Source organism: Staurois parvus, unplaced genomic scaffold (genome assembly GCF_062004578.1).
Source record: "Staurois parvus isolate SC_StPar_1 unplaced genomic scaffold, SC_StPar_1.0 ptg000715l, whole genome shotgun sequence".
In the NCBI taxonomy this organism is placed as follows: domain Eukaryota; kingdom Metazoa; phylum Chordata; class Amphibia; order Anura; family Ranidae; genus Staurois; species Staurois parvus.
In genome coordinates this window covers 11,050,858-11,075,159 of record NW_028318511.1, presented here as the reverse complement: position 1 = coordinate 11,075,159, position 24,302 = coordinate 11,050,858, and the positions used below count along the sequence as shown (strand labels likewise).

Below are 24,302 nucleotides of genomic sequence, written 5' to 3'. Positions count from 1 at the left end.
TTTCCCCTTTTTGGAACTTGGTGATGTGGAGAGGAGACGAGTGGAGAAAACACCCATAGATCTGAGGTGGAAAATAGAGGAGTCCTCAAAGGGGGTCCAGGAGCCCTTAATAATCCTGAAAGGTGTTTTACTCACCATTATCTGGTGAGTGCGGTTTATGTTGGTTTCGGCACTGGTGGATGGTGGAAGAATTATTTGAAGCACTGAAGTTTATTTTTGAGAAAGTTTTGATTTATGGAATAATTTTTTATGTCACGGGTTTGTGGTCACTTACCTTTATCACTGGACTTTAAAGATTATTTATAAAATAATAATTTTATATTCATTTATTATTTTAATATTTGTGTTTTGCGCTGGTTTATATTGGAAAATTGGTTAGAATTGGCTAGCATTGAAGCTGAACCTCCAGGCACAGAATATTACATTTAAAATTATCCCTCAATAGCCACAAAAGATAGAAATCTATTTTGTGTGTAACAAATGCCTTTGCAAACCCAAATATAAGAAAAATTAATAATAGCGCCTATGGTCAAAATTGTATAACTTACTAATAGTGTACCAGCTGCAAAAAAACCACCATATATAAAGTGTACCAATTAATAAATAATTTGCGCTAGTAAATATATATAAATATATGTAAAGAAATCATCAAATCATAAGTCCAGAAAAATATATATATACCAATACCACAGAAAAATATAAAAAACTTTTTAGGTGCAAAAAAACTTTTGTGCAAAAGGAGTGTCTCAATATAAAAAAAAGTGTCTCAATATAAAAAAATTTCACCAAAAAACCTTGATAATATAATGGCAGATCATCCAAAAAAATATCTTCAGAAACGGAAGCTCTCCAACACACCGATCCTCATCGATCGAAATAACAGGACGAAAAACTTTGTAGTTAATCGAAAATCCACTTCTCCAATAGAAAAAGGACCACCTTCAAACGTATCCATGGGGGGAAATGCCAAGCACTCGAGAGAAACAGAAAGACTTCATGGTGCAATATTATAAAAACCAATTCCTTTATTAGATACTCATTGCACTTACTCAAGAGGTGTCCCAGCCGACACCAGCATCAACAGCATCAACAGCAATCACATAAACGAGCCTGACTACTCAGCACATGTGCAATAGCTGGCAGTCAAAAACGTAATGACATCACATCAATCAAGCTCCGCCCTACGCGTTTCGTCATCGACGTCCTCACGGAGCGGATAGATGTGAGACGTCTCACCCTCATTAAATATACACTCACAGGAAACGAACAGCTGACATCAATGGGGAATCAAGCAAAGCAAGCCGCCCCAAGGATGACAGAAGTCCACAAAAAGTATACAATATATCCAATATATTTGCCATCACAAGCAAAAAACTTTAAAACAAGGGAACAAAAATAAAAAGAAATTTAAATAAAACAATGATAGTAAATAAATTAAATAAATAAATACATTAACGGGCCAATACCCTCTAAGACTGTGTTTCAAAAAGGGAACTTAAAGGGCCAGTAACACATTAAGCACAAATAAAGGGGAACTCTAGTGATAATACAAAAATAATGCAGAAATTGTATAAAAAGCACACAATCTTCCATATATCATCTTTAAACAGTTGCCTATATGAAAATATACTTAAAAAGCATAAAAATTAAAATTTAAAAATTTGTGAGAAAACAGTTCAAATCTATATCGACATTTAACCCGAATGGTTGCAAGGAATTTAGTTCATAAATCCAAAACGTCTCTTTTTTGGAAATCTCATTAACCAAATCCGAGCCCCTCCAATGGGGTTTTACCATCTCAATCCCATAAAAGGTAAGTAAGCTCGGATCACAATTATGTACCAATTTAAAATGTTTGGATACACTATGTTTATCGAATCCTTTTACTATGTTTCTTATATGTTCGCCTATTCTTGTTTTTAAACATCTCCCAGTTCTCCCAATATATCTCAAATGACATGGACATTCTAAAACATAAATCACATGTGTAGAATTACATGTAATCAGGGATTTAATATCATATTCTTTTTTGGAAAATGAAGAGCAGAATGACTTTCTTTTTTTATTACTACCGACTTTTACAGTCCTACATACTTTACACTTCCTACAAGGAAAAAAAACATTTAAATTTGGAAACAGATCGAACTTTTTTGGGGGTTCGATGACATTGCGAGCCAATTTCATCCTAAGAGACTTATTTTTCTTATAAATGAATTTAGGAGTTTTAGATAAGAATTTATTTAGTATATCATCTTTTAGCAAAATGGGCCAATATTTTTTAAAAATTCGTTCAATATTTTTATATTGCATATTATAGTTAGTAATAAAGGGTACATTATTTTCAAATCCCACATGAGCCTTTTTATTTCCAAGAAATGTCTCCCTATCTTTAATACCAATCGAATTTCTCTCTTTAATCAAAAAGGTCTTATCATACCCTTTCTCTAGAAATCTTTCAATTAACACCTCAGATTGATCGAAAAAATCTTTGTTAGCGCTACAATTTCTTTTTAATCTGGTAAACTGACTTTTTGGAGTGCTATATAACCAATTTGGATGATGTCCACTAGAAATAGGTATATAGCTGTTTTTGTCCACTTCCTTGAAGTAAGTTTTGGTACAAATTTGACCATTATCTTTATATAGGACCAGATCCAAAAAATTAATTCGCTCAAAATCACTAATAACAGTGAATCTCAATCCATAGCGGTTCATGTTAATATATTCCATAAAAGAATCGAGTTTTTCTCTGGATCCATCCCATACCATTATAATGTCATCAATATATCTCTTGTATAGCGCCATCTCTGGCCATTTATTGAAAATACTTTCTTCCTCCCATTTATCCATTACCAGATTTGCAACACTGAGCATACTTAGCTCCCATAGCAACACCTTTGCATTGCTGAAAAAAAGTGTTGTTATACCAAAAGAAATTATTATTCATCGCAAATGTTTAAATGGCAAGATAAAATCACCACAGATGGGTGTGACTCCCAACTTTCCACACCTGAAAAAATTATTATACCAAATTTAAAATCTCCAACGGTTAATCAAACCACTATACCTTCTCCTAAACAAAAAGTGACATTTCAGAATTCTGTTAATAGAACACCTGAAAATGTTCATGATAAATCACCTTATCAATATGGATATAATGGTAGACCTTCAAGAGGTTTTCCTAATTATAGAGGTCAAGGTGGATATAGGGGTAATGGATATAGGAGAGGAGGTTATCAAAATCAAAATTTTTTTCCACCGAGGGGGGGTTTTTCATACCATCACCGGGGGTGGAATATGGCACCAAGGGGTTACAGACCACAGGAGAAAGATTGGAGAGAACAAGGGAATTATGGCAGAGAAGAGGGAATAAGAAATACAGAGGCAAAAGAGGAGGAAGGAGACAAAAAGAGAAAAAGAGAGTAATAGGGGCAGGAATTTATAACTTAAGTGATGTTACTTTTTCTGAAAGAGAAATTAAAGTTTTGGACCTTGGTTTGAAATATATACCTAGGACGAATTTAAATAAATTCGATGTTTTTATTGATTTGCAAAAATTTGTGAGAAAACTTAATATTAAAAAATTTTTTGAATTGAATAAATCTCAAGGAAACAATCCTACTTCATCTTCTCATGGTTTTCAAAATAGTGGTTTAAAAAATGCTTCTACATTTAACCCCAAGATTTCTGGAAATGCTTTTCTGGAGGTTTTTAAAAATATGGTAGAAAATGAGATTAAGAGTATTAATGTTAAAAATTCGTACTGTATTCCACCAGATATAAAATTGGGTATTGATGATCTTGAAAAGAGAAAGAATATAGTAATTAGAAGTGCTGATAAAGGGGGAAGTATTGTTGTTTTAAATAAGAATGACTATGAAAAAGAAATGAAAAGATTATTACAATCTGAAGATACATATAAAATTTTGTCAAAAAATCCCACTAAGAAACTTAAATTATTACTTAAGAGTATTATTAATAAAGGAAAAGAGTTGGGGGTATTAACTGAAAAAGAAGCAAAATATTTACTGATTAAACATCCGAGAATACCTACTATATACTATTTACCAAAAATACACAAAAATAAGGAGAACCCACCGGGGAGACCCATTGTGAGTGGGATAAATTCTTTATTTGCAAGAGTTGGTGAATATGTTGATACTTTTCTGAAAAATATTGTTATGACAAATAGGGCTTTTCTGAGAGATGGTGGACATCTTATTAATATTCTTAAAGAATTACATAATGTTGATAATTGCATATTGGTTACTATAGATGTAGAATCTTTATATACTAACATCGATCAAAATGATGGAATTAATGCGGTAAAATGGGCCCTTAAACATAAATCACTCCTGAAAAGATCGCAGAGGAAATTTGTTGTTGAATTACTTGAATTTGCGATGAATAATAATTTCTTTTGGTATAACAACACTTTTTTTCAGCAATGCAAAGGTGTTGCTATGGGAGCTAAGTATGCTCCCAGTGTTGCAAATCTGGTAATGGATAAATGGGAGGAAGAAAGTATTTTCAATAAATGGCCAGAGATGGCGCTATACAAGAGGTATATTGATGACATTATAATGGTATGGGATGGATCCAGAGAAAAACTCGATTCTTTTATGGAATATATTAACATGAACCGCTATGGATTGAGATTCACTGTTATTAGTGATTTTGAGCGAATTAATTTTTTGGATCTGGTCCTATATAAAGATAATGGTCAAATTTGTACCAAAACTTACTTCAAGGAAGTGGACAAAAACAGCTATATACCTATTTCTAGTGGACATCATCCAAATTGGTTATATAGCACTCCAAAAAGTCAGTTTACCAGATTAAAAAGAAATTGTAGCGCTAACAAAGATTTTTTCGATCAATCTGAGGTGTTAATTGAAAGATTTCTAGAGAAAGGGTATGATAAGACCTTTTTGATTAAAGAGAGAAATTCGATTGGTATTAAAGATAGGGAGACATTTCTTGGAAATAAAAAGGCTCATGTGGGATTTGAAAATAATGTACCCTTTATTACTAACTATAATATGCAATATAAAAATATTGAATGAATTTTTAAAAAATATTGGCCCATTTTGCTAAAAGATGATATACTAAATAAATTCTTATCTAAAACTCCTAAATTCATTTATAAGAAAAATAAGTCTCTTAGGATGAAATTGGCTCGCAATGTCATCGAACCCCCAAAAAAGTTCGATCTGTTTCCAAATTTAAATGTTTTTTTTCCTTGTAGGAAGTGTAAAGTATGTAGGACTGTAAAAGTCGGTAGTAATAAAAAAAGAAAGTCATTCTGCTCTTCATTTTCCAAAAAAGAATATGATATTAAATCCCTGATTACATGTAATTCTACACATGTGATTTATGTTTTAGAATGTCCATGTCATTTGAGATATATTGGGAGAACTGGGAGATGTTTAAAAACAAGAATAGGCGAACATATAAGAAACATAGTAAAAGGATTCGATAAACATAGTGTATCCAAACATTTTAAATTGGTACATAATTGTGATCCGAGCTTACTTACCTTTTATGGGATTGAGATGGTAAAACCCCATTGGAGGGGCTCGGATTTGGTTAATGAGATTTCCAAAAAAGAGACGTTTTGGATTTATGAACTAAATTCCTTGCAACCATTCGGGTTAAATGTCGATATAGATTTGAACTGTTTTCTCACAAATTTTTAAATTTTAATTTTTATGCTTTTTAAGTATATTTTCATATAGGCAACTGTTTAAAGATGATATATGGAAGATTGTGTGCTTTTTATACAATTTCTGCATTATTTTTGTATTATCACTAGAGTTCCCCTTTATTTGTGCTTAATGTGTTACTGGCCCTTTAAGTTCCCTTTTTGAAACACAGTCTTAGAGGGTATTGGCCCGTTAATGTATTTATTTATTTAATTTATTTACTATCATTGTTTTATTTAAATTTCTTTTTATTTTTGTTCCCTTGTTTTAAAGTTTTTTGTTGTGATGGCAAATATATTGGATATATTGTATACTTTTTGTGGACTTCTGTCATCCTTGGGGCGGCTTGCTTTGCTTGATTCCCCATTGATGTCAGCTGTTCGTTTCCTGTGAGTGTATATTTAATGAGGGTGAGACGTCTCACATCTATCCGCTCCGTGAGGACGTCGATGACGAAACGCGTAGGGCGGAGCTTGATTGATGTGATGTCATTACGTTTTTGACTGCCAGCTATTGCACATGTGCTGAGTAGTCAGGCTCGTTTATGTGATTGCTGTTGATGCTGTTGATGCTGGTGTCGGCTGGGACACCTCTTGAGTAAGTGCAATGAGTATCTAATAAAGGAATTGGTTTTTATAATATTGCACCATGAAGTCTTTCTGTTTCTCTCGTGTGCTTGGCATTTCCCCCCATGGATACGTTTGAAGGTGGTCCTTTTTCTATTGGAGAAGTGGATTTTCGATTAACTACAAAGTTTTTCGTCCTGTTATTTCGATCGATGAGGATCGGTGTGTTGGAGAGCTTCCGTTTCTGAAGATATTTTTTTGGATGATCTGCCATTATATTATCAAGGTTTTTTGGTGAAATTTTTTTATATTGAGACACTTTTTTTTATATTGAGACACTCCTTTTGCACAAAAGTTTTTTTGCACCTAAAAAGTTTTTTATATTTTTCTGTGGTATTGGTATATATATATTTTTCTGGACTTATGATTTGATGATTTCTTTACATATATTTATATATATTTACTAGCGCAAATTATTTATTAATTGGTAAACCCAAATATAAACCTATTAAAAGTAGCAGTGACATAACTGTGCTGTACATAGCTTGTGCAGAGAGCAGAGCTGTGGGAGGGACCCAGCAGGCCCCAATTACTACCAGCAAAACTACAGGAGAGGGCGGAGACAAGACCAATCACCCTGCACAATAAGAGAGCGCAGCAGCGACCGGTCTATATTACAGAAAATGTTCACACTGGACTACTGCATAGATCTGGAAGAAATACATAAGCACACTAAGATTCTAGTAAGAATACACATGACGAGGTCTTCATGTGTATTCAGCTTCTTTCTAAGGAAGGCACTGCTGTAATCACTATGACTAATTATTGTCCTTATCTGCCAGATCAGGCTCTGATCATCTTAATGTCTATGGGTATTTAAAATGGAATATCGTGGGTTTTTTATGTATTCTTTCTTCATTATGTTCAGTACTAAATATAAATAAAAAAATACCATTATATCTTTTAAATCGAGCAAACTAAATAATAAACTTTCATACAATTTACATTAGGTAGAAATAGTACAAATGACCACCTGACCAAATACTATAAAAAAAAAAATAAAAAATTGTACAATAGTCCCTACTTTGTTCACTATTTCTGGGGACCCAGTAGGATAGCATCCTTTATCTCCTCATTGTGTTTCTTCTGCTCTATCCCTGTCTTTACACTGGGGATCCATTTATGAAAAAAATAGCTTCATGAATGTAAAACATTCACACAGTCACCAAAACAACAAAAAAAATATATGATTATTAATGATGGTTGTAAATGCCATCTAGTGGCCATAATTGCATTATTTTTCTAAAATACCTTAATTAGGAAAATATTGCACTATGGCCACTTGGTGGTGGTGAAGATCACATGAAAGAATCATATTAATCAGACAAAATATGTTTATTTTTTTTTTTCATGGTGGCTGTCACATTCAAACAAGTCTGAATAGCCCAGCCCCTCCCTCCATACCGACAGAGGCGGTACAGTCCGGCCCCTGCCTGCGTACTGGCAGAGGCGGTACAGTCCGACCCCTCCCTCCATACCGGCAGAGGCGGTACAATCCGACCCTTCCCTCCGTACTGGCAGAGGCGGTACAGTCTGACCCCTCCCTCCATACCGGTCCAGCAGAGATGGTACAGTCCGACCCCTCCCTCCGTACCGGTCTGGCAGAGACGGTATAGTCCGACCCCTCCGTACCGGCCCGGCAGAGACGGTATAGACCGACCCCTCCCTCCGTACCGGCAGAGGCGTTACAGTCCGACCCCTCACTCCGTACCCGCAAATGTGGTATAGTCCGATCCCTCACTCCGTACCAGCAAAGGTGGTATAGTCGGATCCTTCACTCCGTACCAGCAGAGGCGGTACAGTCCGGCCCCTCCCTGTGTACCGGCAGAGGCGGTACAGTCCGGCCCCTGCCTGAGTACCGGCAGAGGCGGTACAGTCCGACCCCTCCCTCCATACCGGCAGAGGCGGTACAGTCCGACCCTTCCCTCCGTACCGGCAGAGGCAGTGCAGTCTGACCCCTCCCTCCATACCGGTCCGGCAGAGATGGTACAGTCCGACCCCTCCCTCCGTACCGGTCCGGCAGAGACGGTATAGTCCGACCCCTCCGTACCGGTCCGGCAGAGACGGTATAGTCCGACCCCTCCCTCCATACCGGCAGAGGCGTTACAGTCCGACCCCTCACTCCGTACCGCAAATGTGGTATAGTCCGATCCCTCACTCCGTACCAGCAAAGGTGGTATAGTCTGATCCTTCACTCCGTACCAGCAGAGGTGGTATAGTCCGACCCCTCACTCTGTTCCAGCAGAGGTGGTATAGTCCGACCCCTCACTCTGTACCAGCAGAGGTGGTATAGTCCGACCCCTCACTCTGTACCAGCAGAGGTGGTATAGTCCGACCCCTCACTCTGTACCAGCAGAGGTGGTATAGTCCGACCCTTCACTTTGTACCAACAATGTGGTATAGTCCGACCCCTGCATCTGTACCAACAGAGGTGGTATAGTACAAACCCTCTTTCTGTATCTGCAGACATGGTATAGTCTAACCCCTCACTCTGTACCAGCAAAAGCGGTATAGTCCGACTTAATCAGTTATGCACAGGCTGCCAACCACCAGGAAATCAGCACTGGACTTTCTTATTAGTATTACATGTTTGTGTTTTGTAGATTAAAAAAATATAAAAGGAGGGAGCAAATGAGGGTGGCTGGAGCGGATGTCCTGCTGACCGCTCCGCACAATCCTGGCACTTCAGGGGGGAACACAAGCAGCCACCACCCACCTTCCCCCCCCCCCCCGGAACTCACCTGTACCAATTGCTGGGACGGTGGGGGCTCTTCCTATGCCCTCCTGGCCATCAAAAGTCTGCGGGTGGATCCCGTGCCGCAGTAAAGGGGGCGGGTAGGGGAGGCAAGATGGCACCGGGTGCCGGCTCCAAGGCCTCCTCGGCTGTTGAGGGGTCACAGGGAACAGTGCCTCCCTCTTCCTACTCCTAGACGTCAGGATGAACATTCCTCCAGAGCCATAGATCATGTGAGTGACCTCCCTGCACCTCCTAGCTCCCTCGCTAGTCCTCCTGGGTCTCCTTCACAGGCCACAAGCCTATTTCCAGGCCGTGATTCCAAAGCTTCCTCCATTCTAGACAGGGAAATGGAGGATATCTTTATTAGTCAAATCAGTAGCAAAGATTCCACACACGATGGCCCAGTGGATTCTCCTGCCTTTCCTCCTGCACTATTCTGGGAATTCCAAACTCATCGCACATTTTGCTTATTTACTACAGTGGGAATTGGATAAAACTACCACTAAGTTAGCCTCTGACCTGAAACTGGATTTTTGGGAATTTGGAGATCACCTTGTGAAGTTTGAATCTGAAGTTGATGATACAGTTCACAGAGTGACCCAAAATTCTAGCATGATTGCCGACTTACAAGATCGCTTGGATGAGGCATACAATAAAATAAATGATCTTGAGAATCGTGCTAGGCGGTGCAATTTTTCGAATTAGAGGGCTGCCTGAAAAAGGTAAAAGTTAAAGAATCTATTGCCCATTCCCTGATCCATGCTGCAGTAGCAACAATTGATGAAATTCATCTGGAAATAGATCGTACCCACAGGCCAGACGGCCTTCCTCGGGACATAATAGTGAAGACTCACTTTTTCAGGGTCAAAGAGTCGGTGATGCGTTACGCTAGGGAAAATCCAGATTTGGAGGTCGATGGATACCGGATTGAAGTCTTTGCAGACATCTCTCAAGCTACCATCGAAAAGAGGAGGGCCTTTAAACCGCTACTCTTGCCAATAATCCAAAGAGATATCAGCTATCGATGGAACTATCCATTTCGTCTAATTTCTTTATAACAGCAAATTCTACTCTGCTTAAAATTTTTAACGGAGTCCTCTCAGCGGTCCCATTTTGGGGCATTGGCCTCTCTATGTGTGTACTGCCTTATGGTTTTCATTGTTACTCTTTGGTAAAATAATTTGGTGGCTTTAAAAGTCTTATCTATGTTTCATGTGGACCCCAGGGTGCCGGGAAGAGTCTATGCGCTCTCCCTATTTAAAAGACTCTCCCCATTGTTCAACTTCGTGTAGACTCTTTTGGTCCTTGACTTAGTGTCTAGGATATTGGTATTTTGTTATCTTACGTTGCATACTACTGTTTAGCCTGTAATTGGATGCGAGTCATTCTTCAGCCTTGGCGTTATTGGTTTCTCTCTTTTTCTCACTTTTTTCATTTTTCTTGTCTGAGGGTCAACCCAGGAGTCTTGAACGGTTTTTGGATACCTGATGATCCATGTGGATGGGCAAGTTTGTCTAATAATAGCTATGCAACTTGCTTTCCATGTCTACCTTAAAACAACGCACTTCCATGATCTGCTTGCTTTCTCATAATGTTCAAGGTTTAGGCTCCCTTTCTAAGGGACTCAAAATATTTTCCCATTATAAGTTTCTGGGAGCCAACATCGTAGCTTTACAGGAAACACATTTTGCCCCTCCTTTTACTCCCAGATATATTTGTTTTTTCGCCAACCCCTCTGACAAAAAAAAAAAGAGAGGGTGGCGCTTTGTTTTTCCAAACAGCTAGCATTTAGTGAAACTAAAGTGTTAAGGGATAGAAAGTCTGATGAAAATATGGTGTCTTTTCTTATTTACTTTGCCCCTAATATGAACCAGGTGACTTTCTTCCATTCCCTTTTTAAATCTCTGTCTAAAGAACTGGAAGATGTGATTTTGGCGGGGGATTCAAATCTGGCTTTAGACCATGTACTCGACAAATCCCATGTAATCAAACACAAATCGCCTTCTAAACAAAGCTGCGATTTCGTGCAACTTTTGCCATGACCTAATTGACGCGTGGAGGAAGGTGAATCCCACCTCAAGAGACTACTCCCACTTTTCTAGGGCTCATAATCAGTATTCTCATATAGATCATGTTTTTGTCCCCTCAGAAACGATAGCCAGGCTACATTCGGCTAAAATTAGATCGACACCTTGGTCAGACCACGGTCCAGTGATTCTGACGCTCTCTGATTTGACGGTTAGAGTGGTTAAACCACATTGGCAATTAACCTCTGCCTCACCACAAACGCGGAAAAGCAATTATGCTGGATGAATCATACATTTTTTACGTGGTGAGACAGACCAGGCTCCCTTCTAGTGCATAAGCTTACCCCCAAATTCTCTCATTCAGCACTGCCCAAACTCTGGCTAAAGTGGGGTACTATCACGCAAGACCCTCAGAAGATTCTTCAGGAATTTCATGGTTTCTATGCCTCCCTATACGGCCCACCTCGACCAGTGGAACCTTCCTCCATTCGATCCTTTCTAGAGTCTTTGCCTATTCCTTCCCTCACTGAAGCCCATAAAGAACTTAAGGAACAACCTATTAATAACCCCAATGGCTTACCTAACAAATATTACAAAACTTTTTCTGATCATCTTCTTCCTCATATGACACTATAACTCATTGAGAGAGGAGGGAGGGGTTACTTTAGATGAGAACAAGGCATATATTAGTGTTATTCCCAAACCCAATAAAAGATTCCACCGATGTCCACAATTATCGCCCTATTTCATTAATTAATTGTGACCTGAAAAATTTAACAAAACTTCTATCCATACATCTTAACGTCTTAATTCCTTTCTGGCGCAATATATTCATAAAGACCAGTCGAGATTTATATTGGGTCTTCAAACCTTGGACCAGATTCGCAGGTCTATTACTCTGATCTCAGCTGCCTGTTCTAATTGGGATGCCCCCCTTTCTGGGGCACTCTTGCTTCTTTCTCTGGACCTTCATAAGGCCTTCGATAGTGTGACGTGGGAATATTTATTTACTACCCTGAAGGCCTTTGGATTTGGCCCGACATTTCTTCCTTTGTTGCACTCATTGTACAATAATCCCTCGGCTCAGGTCTCCAAAGAGGCACTACACAAGGTTGTCCATTGTCTCCACTGCTTTTTTGTGCTGGCAATTGAGCCTCTGGCAATTCGCTCCCATCCCCAAATCCATAGCATCTGTTGCGGACATCAGGAACATAAATGTGCCCTATTCGCCGATGACGTTCTTATGTAGATTATTTCCCCTCTGGCATAATAGCGACAGTAAATTATCAATTTTCCGCTCTTTCCTTTAATTCCCAAAAAACAGCAGCCCTTAATGTTTCCTTACCCATGTCTGAGGAACAGCAGCTTCGAATTTCCTATAATTTTCAATGGGCAAGTAAGTCATTACCTTATTTAGGGATACATCTAACCGCCTCAATCAAGATGCTTATCAAGCTAACTACCCTCCTCTCTTTAAGACACTCAAACACGGTCTTCGCCATTGGGCGGACTATTCCTTATCATGGTTTGGCAGAGTCAACTCGATCAAAATTATGTTTTTGCCACGATTGCTATACTATTTCCGGATCTTACCGGTGTCGATTCCGAGACGAGAATTACAACATCTACAAGCTGAGGTTCTCCATTTTGTTTGGAATAACAGACAACCTCGAATGACCCAGAAGACATTGTATGCTTCCAGACCGCGAGGTGGTATTGGCCTTCCTAATCTCCATGCGTACTTCCAGGCTGCACAAATCACCCAATTGGCTTACACCACTGCTGGAGGAAATACTCCCCTCTGAGTTTCTAGCGAAGCTCTCTCGCTCTCTCCTGTCACCCTCTAGCTGTTGGGGTGTTACTTTGGCTTCCAAAACGATTGCACCCTCCTATATTGTGCCCCACTCTCTCATTTTCTTTGGCAGTTTGGGACAGGGTATGCCATCGTAAGTCATTGGCATCTCCACATACACCTGTAGCTCCGTTTTTTGCGACCCTGAATTTGTGCCTGGATTAACACCGGCCCCTTTTCAATATTGGATCAATAAAGGCTTGTTGCGTATAGGAGACAATCTTAACGGGGCTTGCATACATTCTTTACAATATTTTAAAGACAAACTGTATATGCCTACTGTAGCAAACTTGCTCATCAGAGTTGGATGCGGAGTTCCCCTTTTTTATTAGAAGTATTCCTCAATCCTTTATTCTCCTTCCCCCTCCCATGGTGAGAGGCACAGTGACAGATGTGTCAGTGTTAAAATTTGCTGGCAGGCTGGAACAGCAGGGGGCCCAGAACTACAAAGCCCCCCCACAGAGACAGCAGACTCTGTCCCAAAACCTGTGTAACTTCGCACCTTGGGAAAAGATAACAGGGCCTTCTCAAAAGTTCAAGGCATTCCCCAGAAGCACAAACAAGATAACATTTTTAACAGATCTGGTTTTCCCCTATGTTTCATGTCATGGATTATGACAGATGTTGGTTCTAATTCAGAGTTCGCCCGACTGACCCCTCCCAAAACAGCGTATTGGCCAGTATTCAGAGCCACCCCCCCTTGCAGGGGGATTTTTAAAAAGACAGGCTGGCAAGCCTAAAAAGCGAAGCTAAAGAGATCTCCTAATTTTTAACATCGTAACAGCAGGAGATCAAAGACCCTTCACTCTGCAACTTGGATCTGCTTACCTTAAGGCTTAACATGGCAAGTAACTTACTCTTTTAACTTCTCCCTGTTATCTCTGTGCTAAGCTGTTTTCTATGCATATATATATATATATATATATATATATATATATATATATATATCTTAGTTACATTTTTTTTGTAAATATTTTATTGCACCTGTTTGACTCTTTTAGTAATAAATCTTTCTTTCTGAAAGTGTTAAACTGTTTCTAAGCGCTTACTTGCAATTCACGAATTCCTGCCTTTTGAAGAGACGCTACTGTGTTTGTTTAATCCTCTGCCCAATCGGCCTGCGGTGACCGTATTGGACAGGTGACTTTTCAACCATTACAGTGCATATTTGATAAAGAGAGTTTCCCCTTTCTCTGTACAAAAAGGGGTGGTGGCAGTGAAGGGTTAGTTGCATAATTAACCCGACCCAGTAACAAGCGCATTCAGGCTGCTGGTGCATCGATTGCGTTCCATTAGCTGGACAATCGTTGTGCAGGTCGCAGCTGAGTGTGGCATTGTTACGCACATCACATCGCGGTTTTAGATTGGCTGGTCCTTTGGTCACGAGTTTGGTGAAAAGGTCTGGGGTCTGATGCCGCGGGCATGACGTATTATTGTTGGTCGCGGTCGTGCGATTGTCACATGTTGAGGGTGGCGATCTGGCGACCATGACACCTACCTCTGAAATTTTCAGATATAACCAGACTGTCTCATTTCTCTGCTCGTAGCTTACTTTATTGGATGAGTCACCTTTGTTCACTGCCTTTGAACTTTCTTGCCGAAATAGGGATTTCCCAAGAGGCCGTATACAGTATTTGCTCTCCTCACTGATCCAAATTGTAAACTGCCCTATATGGAGCATTGGGAATGTGATTTAGCTGTCAATTATGAATTATCGGATTGGCAAGATATTGCTCTGGCGTTATTAAAAATTTCTATCAATACTACCCTAATTGAAGCAAACTATAAAACTTTGTTGAGATGGTATTTGGTCCCCACTCGGATTGCGAGGATGCAGCCGTCTGCTTCTGTGATGTGTTTCCGGTGTTGTGGCCGGGTAGGGTCTATGTATCACATCTGGTGGCAATGTCCGATCGCAACTAGATTTTGGATTCGCATGTTTAATTTTGTAAATATTCGCAGATCCCCGGAGATGGTGCTCTTTCATAAATTTCCAGATAATGTTCCTAAGAAATCCCATAAGTTGATCACCTACATGTTTCTAGCAGCGAGAATTACTATTATTATTATACATGATTTATATAGCGCCAACAGTTTGCTCAGCGCTTTACAATATAACGGGAGACAATACAGCTATTGATAGGATAGGAGGGCCCTGCTCCTTGGAGCTTACAATCTAGGAGACTATTGATAGACATTGGAAGTAATCAGCCATTCCACTTGAGTATGCCAAACAGAAACTAAACTAGATTATGGTTAATGACAAACTCACCTATATCCTGCACAATAATTCAAAAAAAATTGATAACACATGGAACCCGTGGATTCAATACATCTCTGTGCCTTAATGTCCCTCATTTCGACCCTCTCTTCCACTCTTTTCTTTGCTTTCTCTTGTCCTTTCCTCTGTTATGTATTGTTTCTTATATATTGGTTAGGTGAGATACACTTACTCTCGCTTTGGTTGTAATATGCGTTTTGCCTAAAATGTCAATTGTTTGTGGAACATTTCGTTGTTATTGGTGTCTTATACTATATCTGTATGTACGATGGTACACTGTTTATTTGTACTATTTGTACTACTTGTTTTTGTAAAACTACTCAATAAAAAAAATTGGAAACTAAAAAATATAAAAGATAAATTGACCATAAACTAAACATACTTTCTAAAAATGCCAGTTATAACCCACAAAGACAAAGCTGTAACTTTCTTATCAGTGAGACTTTGACCTGTAGCCAGCTTTGTGCTGAAAAGAGGGGTTACGTGTGAGCGGGGAGTCTATTGGGCGAGCGTGCTGAAGGTTGGAAGGACAGAACAGGTGACACAGTTTCAGCATGACCGCTCAGAAAACAGACATCTTACCATATTTCCAATTCTGGGCCGAGTCGGTATCGAGCTCCTCTCTCCTTGGCAATCTTTATACCTGGAACAAATTCTACATGTAAGGCAGGTATGCAGACAAAATATAAAAAAAGTACAAAGGTTACAGGAATAGTCCCACTTCCATACAATGTTTCCTGTTATACCAATATTTAGCGTGTAACATGAAACGTTTGTGCAACTGTCCGTTGAAATGAACGGTCTGCCCTAAATGCAATGCACCAACACGCATGTACCAAAACGCATTTGCAATGTTTTGCTTGTATAGGTGTGTACGGAGCCTTAATTTAGCTGCTAATTCTTTTAAATATTAAATTTTAAGAAATAAAATACTAAAACATTGTGAGGGACTTTCACACTGTCCCCCATCAATTTATATTGGACAGGCACGTTTCTCTAGCTATGTACAAAAGTGTACGGAATCCCACAAAAAAAAATAATAAAGCCAAACACATAAAAAATGTCATCAACAAACACCACCCAGGAAATACAAACATTGAAACTGGTCAAAGTTTGAAAATAAAAGTAGGAAAAATACCATAATACATAATAAGACATTATATTACAAGTATGTAGACAAAGGACACACCACCGCCGTCATGTTCCTCCCCCCTTACACAGATGAATCAGAACTAAAGGATGATTGGATTATTTTTTTAAACCTTATGCAGGCCATAGAAGGGCAAACATCGGCCGATTTTTCGAACGATAAACGAAAAATAGGTTGTTTGTTTGGCCGTTATCACCAACGAATAAAAAAATTGTCCGACTAAATCATAACATTCACCCCATAACTTCTGTCCTTTTCAGGTCACAGCTCATGCGCAGATTTTTTATTGTTAAAACGATCGTCCGATTTGGCCATCATTGCCGGGAAAATCGGCCGATTTGGCAAATTTCCCAACATAACCGATGATCTGAAAGTGCAAAATACACGAAAAAAGGCCGACGAACTAATCCACTAACGGTACGAAAATCGGCCGATTTTTCTTTCGGGCGAAAAATCGGACGATTAACGACCCATCTATGGCCTGCATAAGTTTTCCTTTAGGGCTTGTTCACATGTGCTTTAACCACTTCCAGTCCGGACACTTTTACCCCCTTCCTGCCCAGGCCAATTTTCAGCTTTCAGTGCTATCACACTTTGAATGACAATTGCGCAGTCATGCAACACTGTACCCATATGAATTTTTTTGCATTTTTTTAAGACAGATAAAGCTTTATTTTGGTGGTATTTATTCACCACTGGGATTTTTATTTTTTTGCTATGTAAATGAAAAAGTCCAAAAATTTTGAAAAAAAGTGTTTTTCTTATAAAATTTTGCAAATAAATAGTATTTCATCATAAATCTTGGCCAAAATATATTCCGTTATCTTTTTAGTAAAAAAAAAAATAATAACCCAAATTAGTTTATAACCAAAAATTATAATTTTTTTTAATACAATATATATGTAAAGCGCTGCATACATTGACAGCGCTGTATAATATATGCACCTAAAATAAATAAATATTATTTATGTTTTTATTTTTTTTTACATACTGTCACCCTAGCAGTACAGTGTCACCATGGTGACCCTGTACTACTTGTGGGGGTGATAAGGATTTTTTTTTTTTTACACTGATTGCTTTTACATCCATAACGGCTGTAAAATCAATCATTTCTCCTTCTCTCTGGCTGCATTCTTGCAGCCATTGAGAAATACTGTGTGAGCTGTGATTGGTCAAGGCTTGTCACATGGTACAAGGAATAGCCTTGTACCATGTGACCTCTGTGATCATTCACAGATGTAACACATAGTAAGCAATGATTGAGAGGCATTCATTTTTCCCCCATATGCGCTCATACTGCCATTAAAATTACATTCAACTGCATCGGGTGTAAGGGCTAGTTCACACCAGAATGTGTTGTGGGAATTCAGCATACCATGTGCATTTCCTGTACCACGTTCAAATCAAACTTCACTTGCGATCTGCAGTAGGTGTCAGTGCAATACTAGTGACACCCCAAAGACAGGTCACAAATGCAGCATGTTTGCCTGAACCGGATCGCACGGTACATAAGTACCATGCGATCTGTTTTCTCTGTGTTTTGTAAAGTAGTGCATGCACTACTTTTCCTGCGGTCTAACCTGACTTCAGCACATTCAAATGAAGAGGCTGAAATCACACTGCACCCAGATTGCATGGGAATCATACAGGGGCACACATCACATTCCTATGCATTTCATGGTGTGAACCGGCCTTAAATGATCATCAGTCCCTCCCCACCATGCCAGGGTGCTAGGTGTAATCCTGGACTCCCATCTATCCTTTCAGCCCCAAATCCAATCGCTGTCCAAATCTTGTAGACTTCACCTCCGCAACATCTCCAAGATACGCCCATTTCTAACCTCTTTAACCACTATGCAACCTATTCACCAAACTCATCCATCTTAGTAACCGTTACATATCTGCCACCCTTCTCTGCCAATCCCTCCACTGGCTTCCCATTGCCCAATGAATAAAATTCAAAACATTAACAACAACATATAAAGCCATTTATAACTCTGCCCCAAAATACATCACCAATCTTGTCTCCAAACATCACCCAAATCGTCACCGCTCCTCCCACAACTTCCTGCTCTCTAGCTCCCTTGTCTCCTCCTCCCATGCTCATCTCTAGGACTTCTCCAGAGCCTCTCCCATCCTCTAGAACTCTCTACCCCAATCTATCTGAGTATCACCTACTCTGCCCACTTATAGGCGATCTCTGAAAACCTATCTCTTCAGGGAAGCCTATCCTGCCTTCAAATAAATAACCAAATCTTCTATTCCTCCTATCAGTTCATCCCCCACAGTTATTTCCTTTTGTACCAGCAGCTTCTCCCTCTTAGATTGTACGTTCCAAGGAGCAGGACCCTCCTAACCCTGTTGTATTGAACTGTATTGTTGCTGTATTGTCTCCCGTTAGTAAAGTGCTGAGCAAACTGTTGGCGCTATATAAATCCTGTACAATAATAAATAATCCTTGTGTTCAACGTGCAGTTCTGCACGTTTGTTTCCAGGCATCTGCAATGCATTAGTTCTACATTTTCAGTGCTTTTGCAAAGTGTTTACAATGCATTTTTATTTATTTTTCTTAATGAGCTGTATTTACATGCATTTATGGTGCGTTTATGTGCACCCCAGGACATTTATGTACAAAAATATGTATCATACTGTACTTTTGTTCAAATGCACATGAAAGCACCACAGTGGTGCAAACTTGGCTCATTGAATTACTATTTTTTTTCTGCTTACGTGTTCGGAATGCGTTTTAAAACATGGTCAATTGCGTATTATGTAAATGAGCCTAAACACATGTAAACAGTAGCACTACTACAGAGCACAATGCAATATGGGGTTTTTGCAGGATCTTTCTGCCGGCAAGATATCAGTATTTTATTATGTCCGTGTGCATCAGCCTCCACCATACCATACAGCGTGCAGAGCCTGTGTACTGGCATTGCCAGGACCTGCTGCCCCCATCTAAACCCTTCCATTGGGATGCATTAGAAGAAGAGGCTGTATGTGGTCCTGTGCTTGGGTTGTGTAAAGCATCCACATGCTCACAGAACCCCATCCACGTATGGAGCATACATCCGTGTACGTGTTTACGCACTCCCCAGTGCACAACTGCACACAGCTGCCTCTTCTAATGTATCACAGGTGGTAGATGTACAAAGTGGCAGCGGGTCCCAGGAATGTTAGTATACTGGCTCTGCACATTGTACAGCCATGTGCATAAAAGTTTCATCCAACTTCTATTTTTGCATTTGTTACCATGAATAGCCAGTATATGGGCTTGATCACACATGTAGTTGAAGAGCGGTAAAACCCTCTAGCTGAGTCATGTTTTTACCGCTCTCCCTTTAGCTGCAGAGCCAGCGGCTGTACACATGCCATGGCTTCAATGCTCTGTGGCTGCAGCAGGAACTTAACTGCTTGTTGCTTTTGATGGGCGCTAGCACAACCCGTTTAAGTGAATGGGTCGGCTCTGCAAATACCCCAAAACTGCATGCAGTTGTGTTATAGTAATCCAGATTTTAGAGGGTTAAAACAGGCGGCAAGGAGAATATAATGTGCCTCCTAACTGCCTGTCAATTACTCTATGAAGAGCAGTCCAATTGTGGATCACTCTTTAACCACCTCCCGTCCAGCCCATGTATATAAACAGCTGGACGGTGGCAGTGCAGGGTCGGGTGGCCGTTTATAAACGGCCTCCCCGCACCCTGCTTGTGCGCGCTACCTGGGAGCGCGCAGCACTGCGATCCGGTGCCTGCTGTGTTCTCCGGCCAATCAGTGATCACATGCAGAGTAGTAAGCAAGATGTCAGCTCCAGTATGCTGCTTTGTATGGCTCTGCATAACAGAGAGATACAAAACAGCATGCCTCCCTAGTAAAACACAGCACACAGTTAACCCTTTGATTGCCCCCAGATGTTAACCCCTTCCTATCCAGTGCCATTAGTACAGTGTCAGTGTTTTTTTATTAGCACTGATCACTGTATTGGTGTCACTGGGGATGTCAGTGACAGTCAGTTCCCACCCAGTGCCAGAATATCTGCCGCAGTCCGGCTATACGTTGCTGATTGCCGCCATTACTAATATAAAAAAGAAAAAATTCCAGTATATATGCCGCCATTTGTAAACGCTATAACTTTCACGTAAACCAATTAATTTACACGTATTGGGATTAAAGACCTGTAGTAGAATACATTTTGGCCTAAATTTGATTTTTTTAATTTTTTTTCCTGGACATGTTTTATAGCAAAAAGTAAAAGATATTTTTTTTTTCCAAAATTGTCGGTCTTTTTTTGTTTATAGCGCAAAAAATAAAAACAGAGGCGATCAAATACCACCGAAAGAAAGCTACATTTGAGGGGGGAAAAAAAGGGACAAAAATTTCATTTGGGTGCAGTGTTGCATGACTGCGCAATTATCACCTATATACAACAGCTGGAAGGTGGCAGTGCAGGGTCAGGTGGCCATTTATAAACGGCCTCTCCGCACCCTGCTTGTGTGCGCTCCCTGGGAGCGTGCAGCACTGCGATCCGGTGCCCGCTGTGTCCTCCGGACAAAGAGGAACACCGATCGTTGTACGGGACCTCTGTGCGAGGTCCAGATCATGTGATCACTGATTGGCCAATCAGTGATCACATGCAGAGTAGTAAGCAAGATGTCACTTCCTGACATCATTGCTTACTATGTGTGAAATCTGTGAATTAGCACAGAGGTCACACGGTACAAGGCTATTCACTACAGCCTTGCACCATGTGACAAGCTGTGACCAATCACAGCTCACACAGTAGTTCTCAATGGCTGCAAGAATGCAGCCAGAGAGGAGAAATGATTGCTTTTACAGCCTTTATGGGTGTAAAAGCAATCAGTGTAAAAAAAAAATCTTCATCACCCCCCACAAGTAGTACAGTGTGACCATGGTGACACTGTACTGCTAGGGTAACAGTATGTAAAAAAAAAACAAAAAACAAATATAAAAAAATTTAAAAATGTAAAAAAAATGGTTTAAAAATTATAATTTTTGGTTATAAACTAATTTGAGTTATTTTTTTTTACTAAAAAGTTAACAGAATACATTTTGGCCAAGATTTATGATGAAATATTATTTATTTGCAAAATTTTATAAGAAAAACACTTTTTTAAAAAATGTTTTTGACTTTTTCATTTACATACCCAAAAAAAAAATAAAGATCCCAGTGGTGAATAAATACTACCAAAATTAAGCTTTATCTGTCTCAAACAATTGCTAAAAAATTCATATGGGTACAGTGTTGCATGACCGCGCAATTGTCATTCAAAGTGTGATCGCACTGAAAGCTGAAAATTGGCCTGGACAGGAAGGGGGTGAAAGTGTTCGGACTGGAAGTGGTTAAAGTAACACAGTTCTGTATCGCAAAAAAATAGCCTGGTCAGGAAGGGGGGGTAAATCCTCTGGAGGGCGAGTGGTTAAACAACTGAACGCAGCATGAGATAAGAGCTGCATACATGAGCCTGTAGTATACAATACAGTCACGTTTAGATATGTAAAAAAGAATCCAATACTGCAGTATCCAGATCCGTGTGCTGTGCAGATGTGGATGCAGCGTTCTGTGGATGAGGTCTAAGTGTAGTATGACACATGGTGGTTTGTATACAGGTGTATATATCCTATATAGATATCAGAACATAAGGGGGGCACACACATGAGGACAGAAGGAAGGACAGACGGGGGGATGAGGTTCTGTAGAACTGGGATTACATACTCTGTAATATTCTCTGCAGATTCCCTTCAAAGTCCAGAGCCCACTGATTCAATGTACAGGTAGCCAAGGTCACCTTCCTGCCCATAGTGTGCACACAGAGGACACACCATGTACTCTCTACAGACACACCAGTCCAGGCAGTATGACACTTCCTCCCCTGTACTGGTGTACCTCCTCCATCTCATCACTTCCTGTCCTCCACCATGCTTGTCTACCCCTCCCAGCCAGGACTGTGTGATTGTACATTGTATTGATAATTCTGGGACCCAATACACAGACCAGGCTGGACCCCCTGCGCAGTGTGGTGCCTATGTGTTCATGAAGACTAGCTAGCTTTAGCCTGGATTTCTATACGTCTACTTTAAGCCTTTCTCTATCATGCGTTTTGCGTGCATTTTGAAGACCCTTTTGCACTGATGCGTTTCTGCAGCGCTTTTCGTAAGAGCGAGCGAGACAAATGTAAAATGTATTTCTGATAAGGACAAGTTCACTCCAGATAGCTATGCAGGAAACCTGCGTTCTGTGTAGAGTCGCCACCTCACCCCTTTAAACCCAAACATATTATTTACACAGGTTCTGAGGCTAATGTAAGTGCTTTCCTGCCGCCTTACAGCAGAAATACTGCTACAGGGTGGCAGGGGTGCGCAAAATCACATCAGTGCCCATCACTGCTGCCTATCTGTGCAGCCTCATCAGTGCTGTATATCCGTGCAGCCTCATCACTGCTGTATATCCGTGCAGCCTCATCAGTGCTGTATATCCGTGCAGCCTCATCAGTGCTGTATATCCGTGCAGCCTCATCAGTGCTGTATATCCGTGCAGCCTCATCACTGCTGTATATCCGTGCAGCCTCATCACTGCTGTATATCCGTGCAGCCTCATCACTGCTGTATATCCGTGCAGCCTCATCACTGCTGTATATCCGTGCAGCCTCATCACTGCTGTATATCCGTGCAGCCTCATCACTGCTGTATATCCGTGCAGCCTCATCACTGCTGTATATCCGTGCAGCCTCATCACTGCTGTATATCCGTGCAGCCTCATCACTGCTGTATATCCGTGCAGCTTCATCAGTGCTGTATATCCGTGCAGCCTCATCAGTGCTGTATATCCGTGCAGCCTCATCAGTGCTGTATATCCGTGCAGCCTCATCAGTGCTGTATATCCGTGCAGCCTCATCAGTGCTGTATATCCGTGCAGCCTCATCAGTGCTGTATATCCGTGCAGCCTCATCAGTGCTGTATATCCGTGCAGCCTCATCAGTGCTGTATATCCGTGCAGCCTCATCAGTGCTGTATATCCGTGCAGCTTCATCACTGCTGTATATCCGTGCAGCTTCATCAACGTACATCAGTGAAGGAGAAAAAATACCTGTTTGCAAAATTTGATAATAGAAACAAAGAAAACCTTTTTTTTTTCAATTTGTTTGCTCTTTTTTTGTTCACCAAAAGAAAGCTCTATTTGTGTGAAAAAAATGATACAAATTTCATATGGGTACAGTGTTGCACGACCGCGCAATTGTCATTCAAATTGTGACACTTGTGCAACTTCACTGCGACTTTGACACAGCTTTGGACGAGTGTGACTTTGGTGCGACTTTGGCTTTGACCAAGTATGATTATTTCTGCTGTACAAAGCCACACACAAGTCACATGTACAGAATTCAGGTGCTATTTTCATGTGACTTTGGAGGGTCTACATTGAAGTCTATGGCCCTCAAGTCGCATGAAAGTCAGACCAAAGTAGTACAGGAATTACTCTGTAGGAAGTACAGGAATTAAAGTATGTTTTTAGTAGCTGTGCGGTATCTTACCACATACTCAGATGCGGTAAGATACCGCTTAGTGAATTGTCCTCTCTGTTCAAAGTTCGACCGCGAACCAAACGGGGGTGTTTGGCCCATCACAAATGTTTGAGCACCTCGGTCACACCGGTCACACCAATCCCGTCTTTGAAATCGTGCGACTTACAGTGAAGTGGCACGATTTCAAAGTCGGATGACATGCCGATTTGAGGTTTGATTTGCAAGACATCTGACACGGATATCTTTGCAAATCGCACCAAAAGTAGCGCATGCACTACTTTAGAAATCGTTGCGGCTTCAATGAATTTGAACAATATGGTATTTGCGGACAATACAGTCGTATTGCATGCAAATCGCATGCCAAGTCGCACCCAGTGTGACCGGGGTCT

At 40.3% G+C, this 24,302-nt stretch overlaps 1 protein-coding gene across 1 annotated transcript in view; it reads right to left on the bottom strand.

The window, feature by feature from the left end:
- NADSYN1 (NAD synthetase 1) overlaps positions 1 to 22,256 on the bottom strand; it is an 80,832-nt gene extending 58,576 nt beyond the window's left edge. Inside the window, exons 1-2 of the mRNA XM_089653602.1 lie at positions 22,110 to 22,256; positions 15,811 to 15,871 (exon numbers count right to left, since the gene is read on the bottom strand). Of these exons, the coding sequence (XP_089509728.1) occupies positions 15,811 to 15,871; positions 22,110 to 22,194 (146 nt within the window). The 5' untranslated portion in view covers positions 22,195 to 22,256. The remainder of the gene's footprint in view (positions 1 to 15,810; positions 15,872 to 22,109) is intronic.
- Positions 22,257 to 24,302: the final 2,046 nt, after the last annotated feature.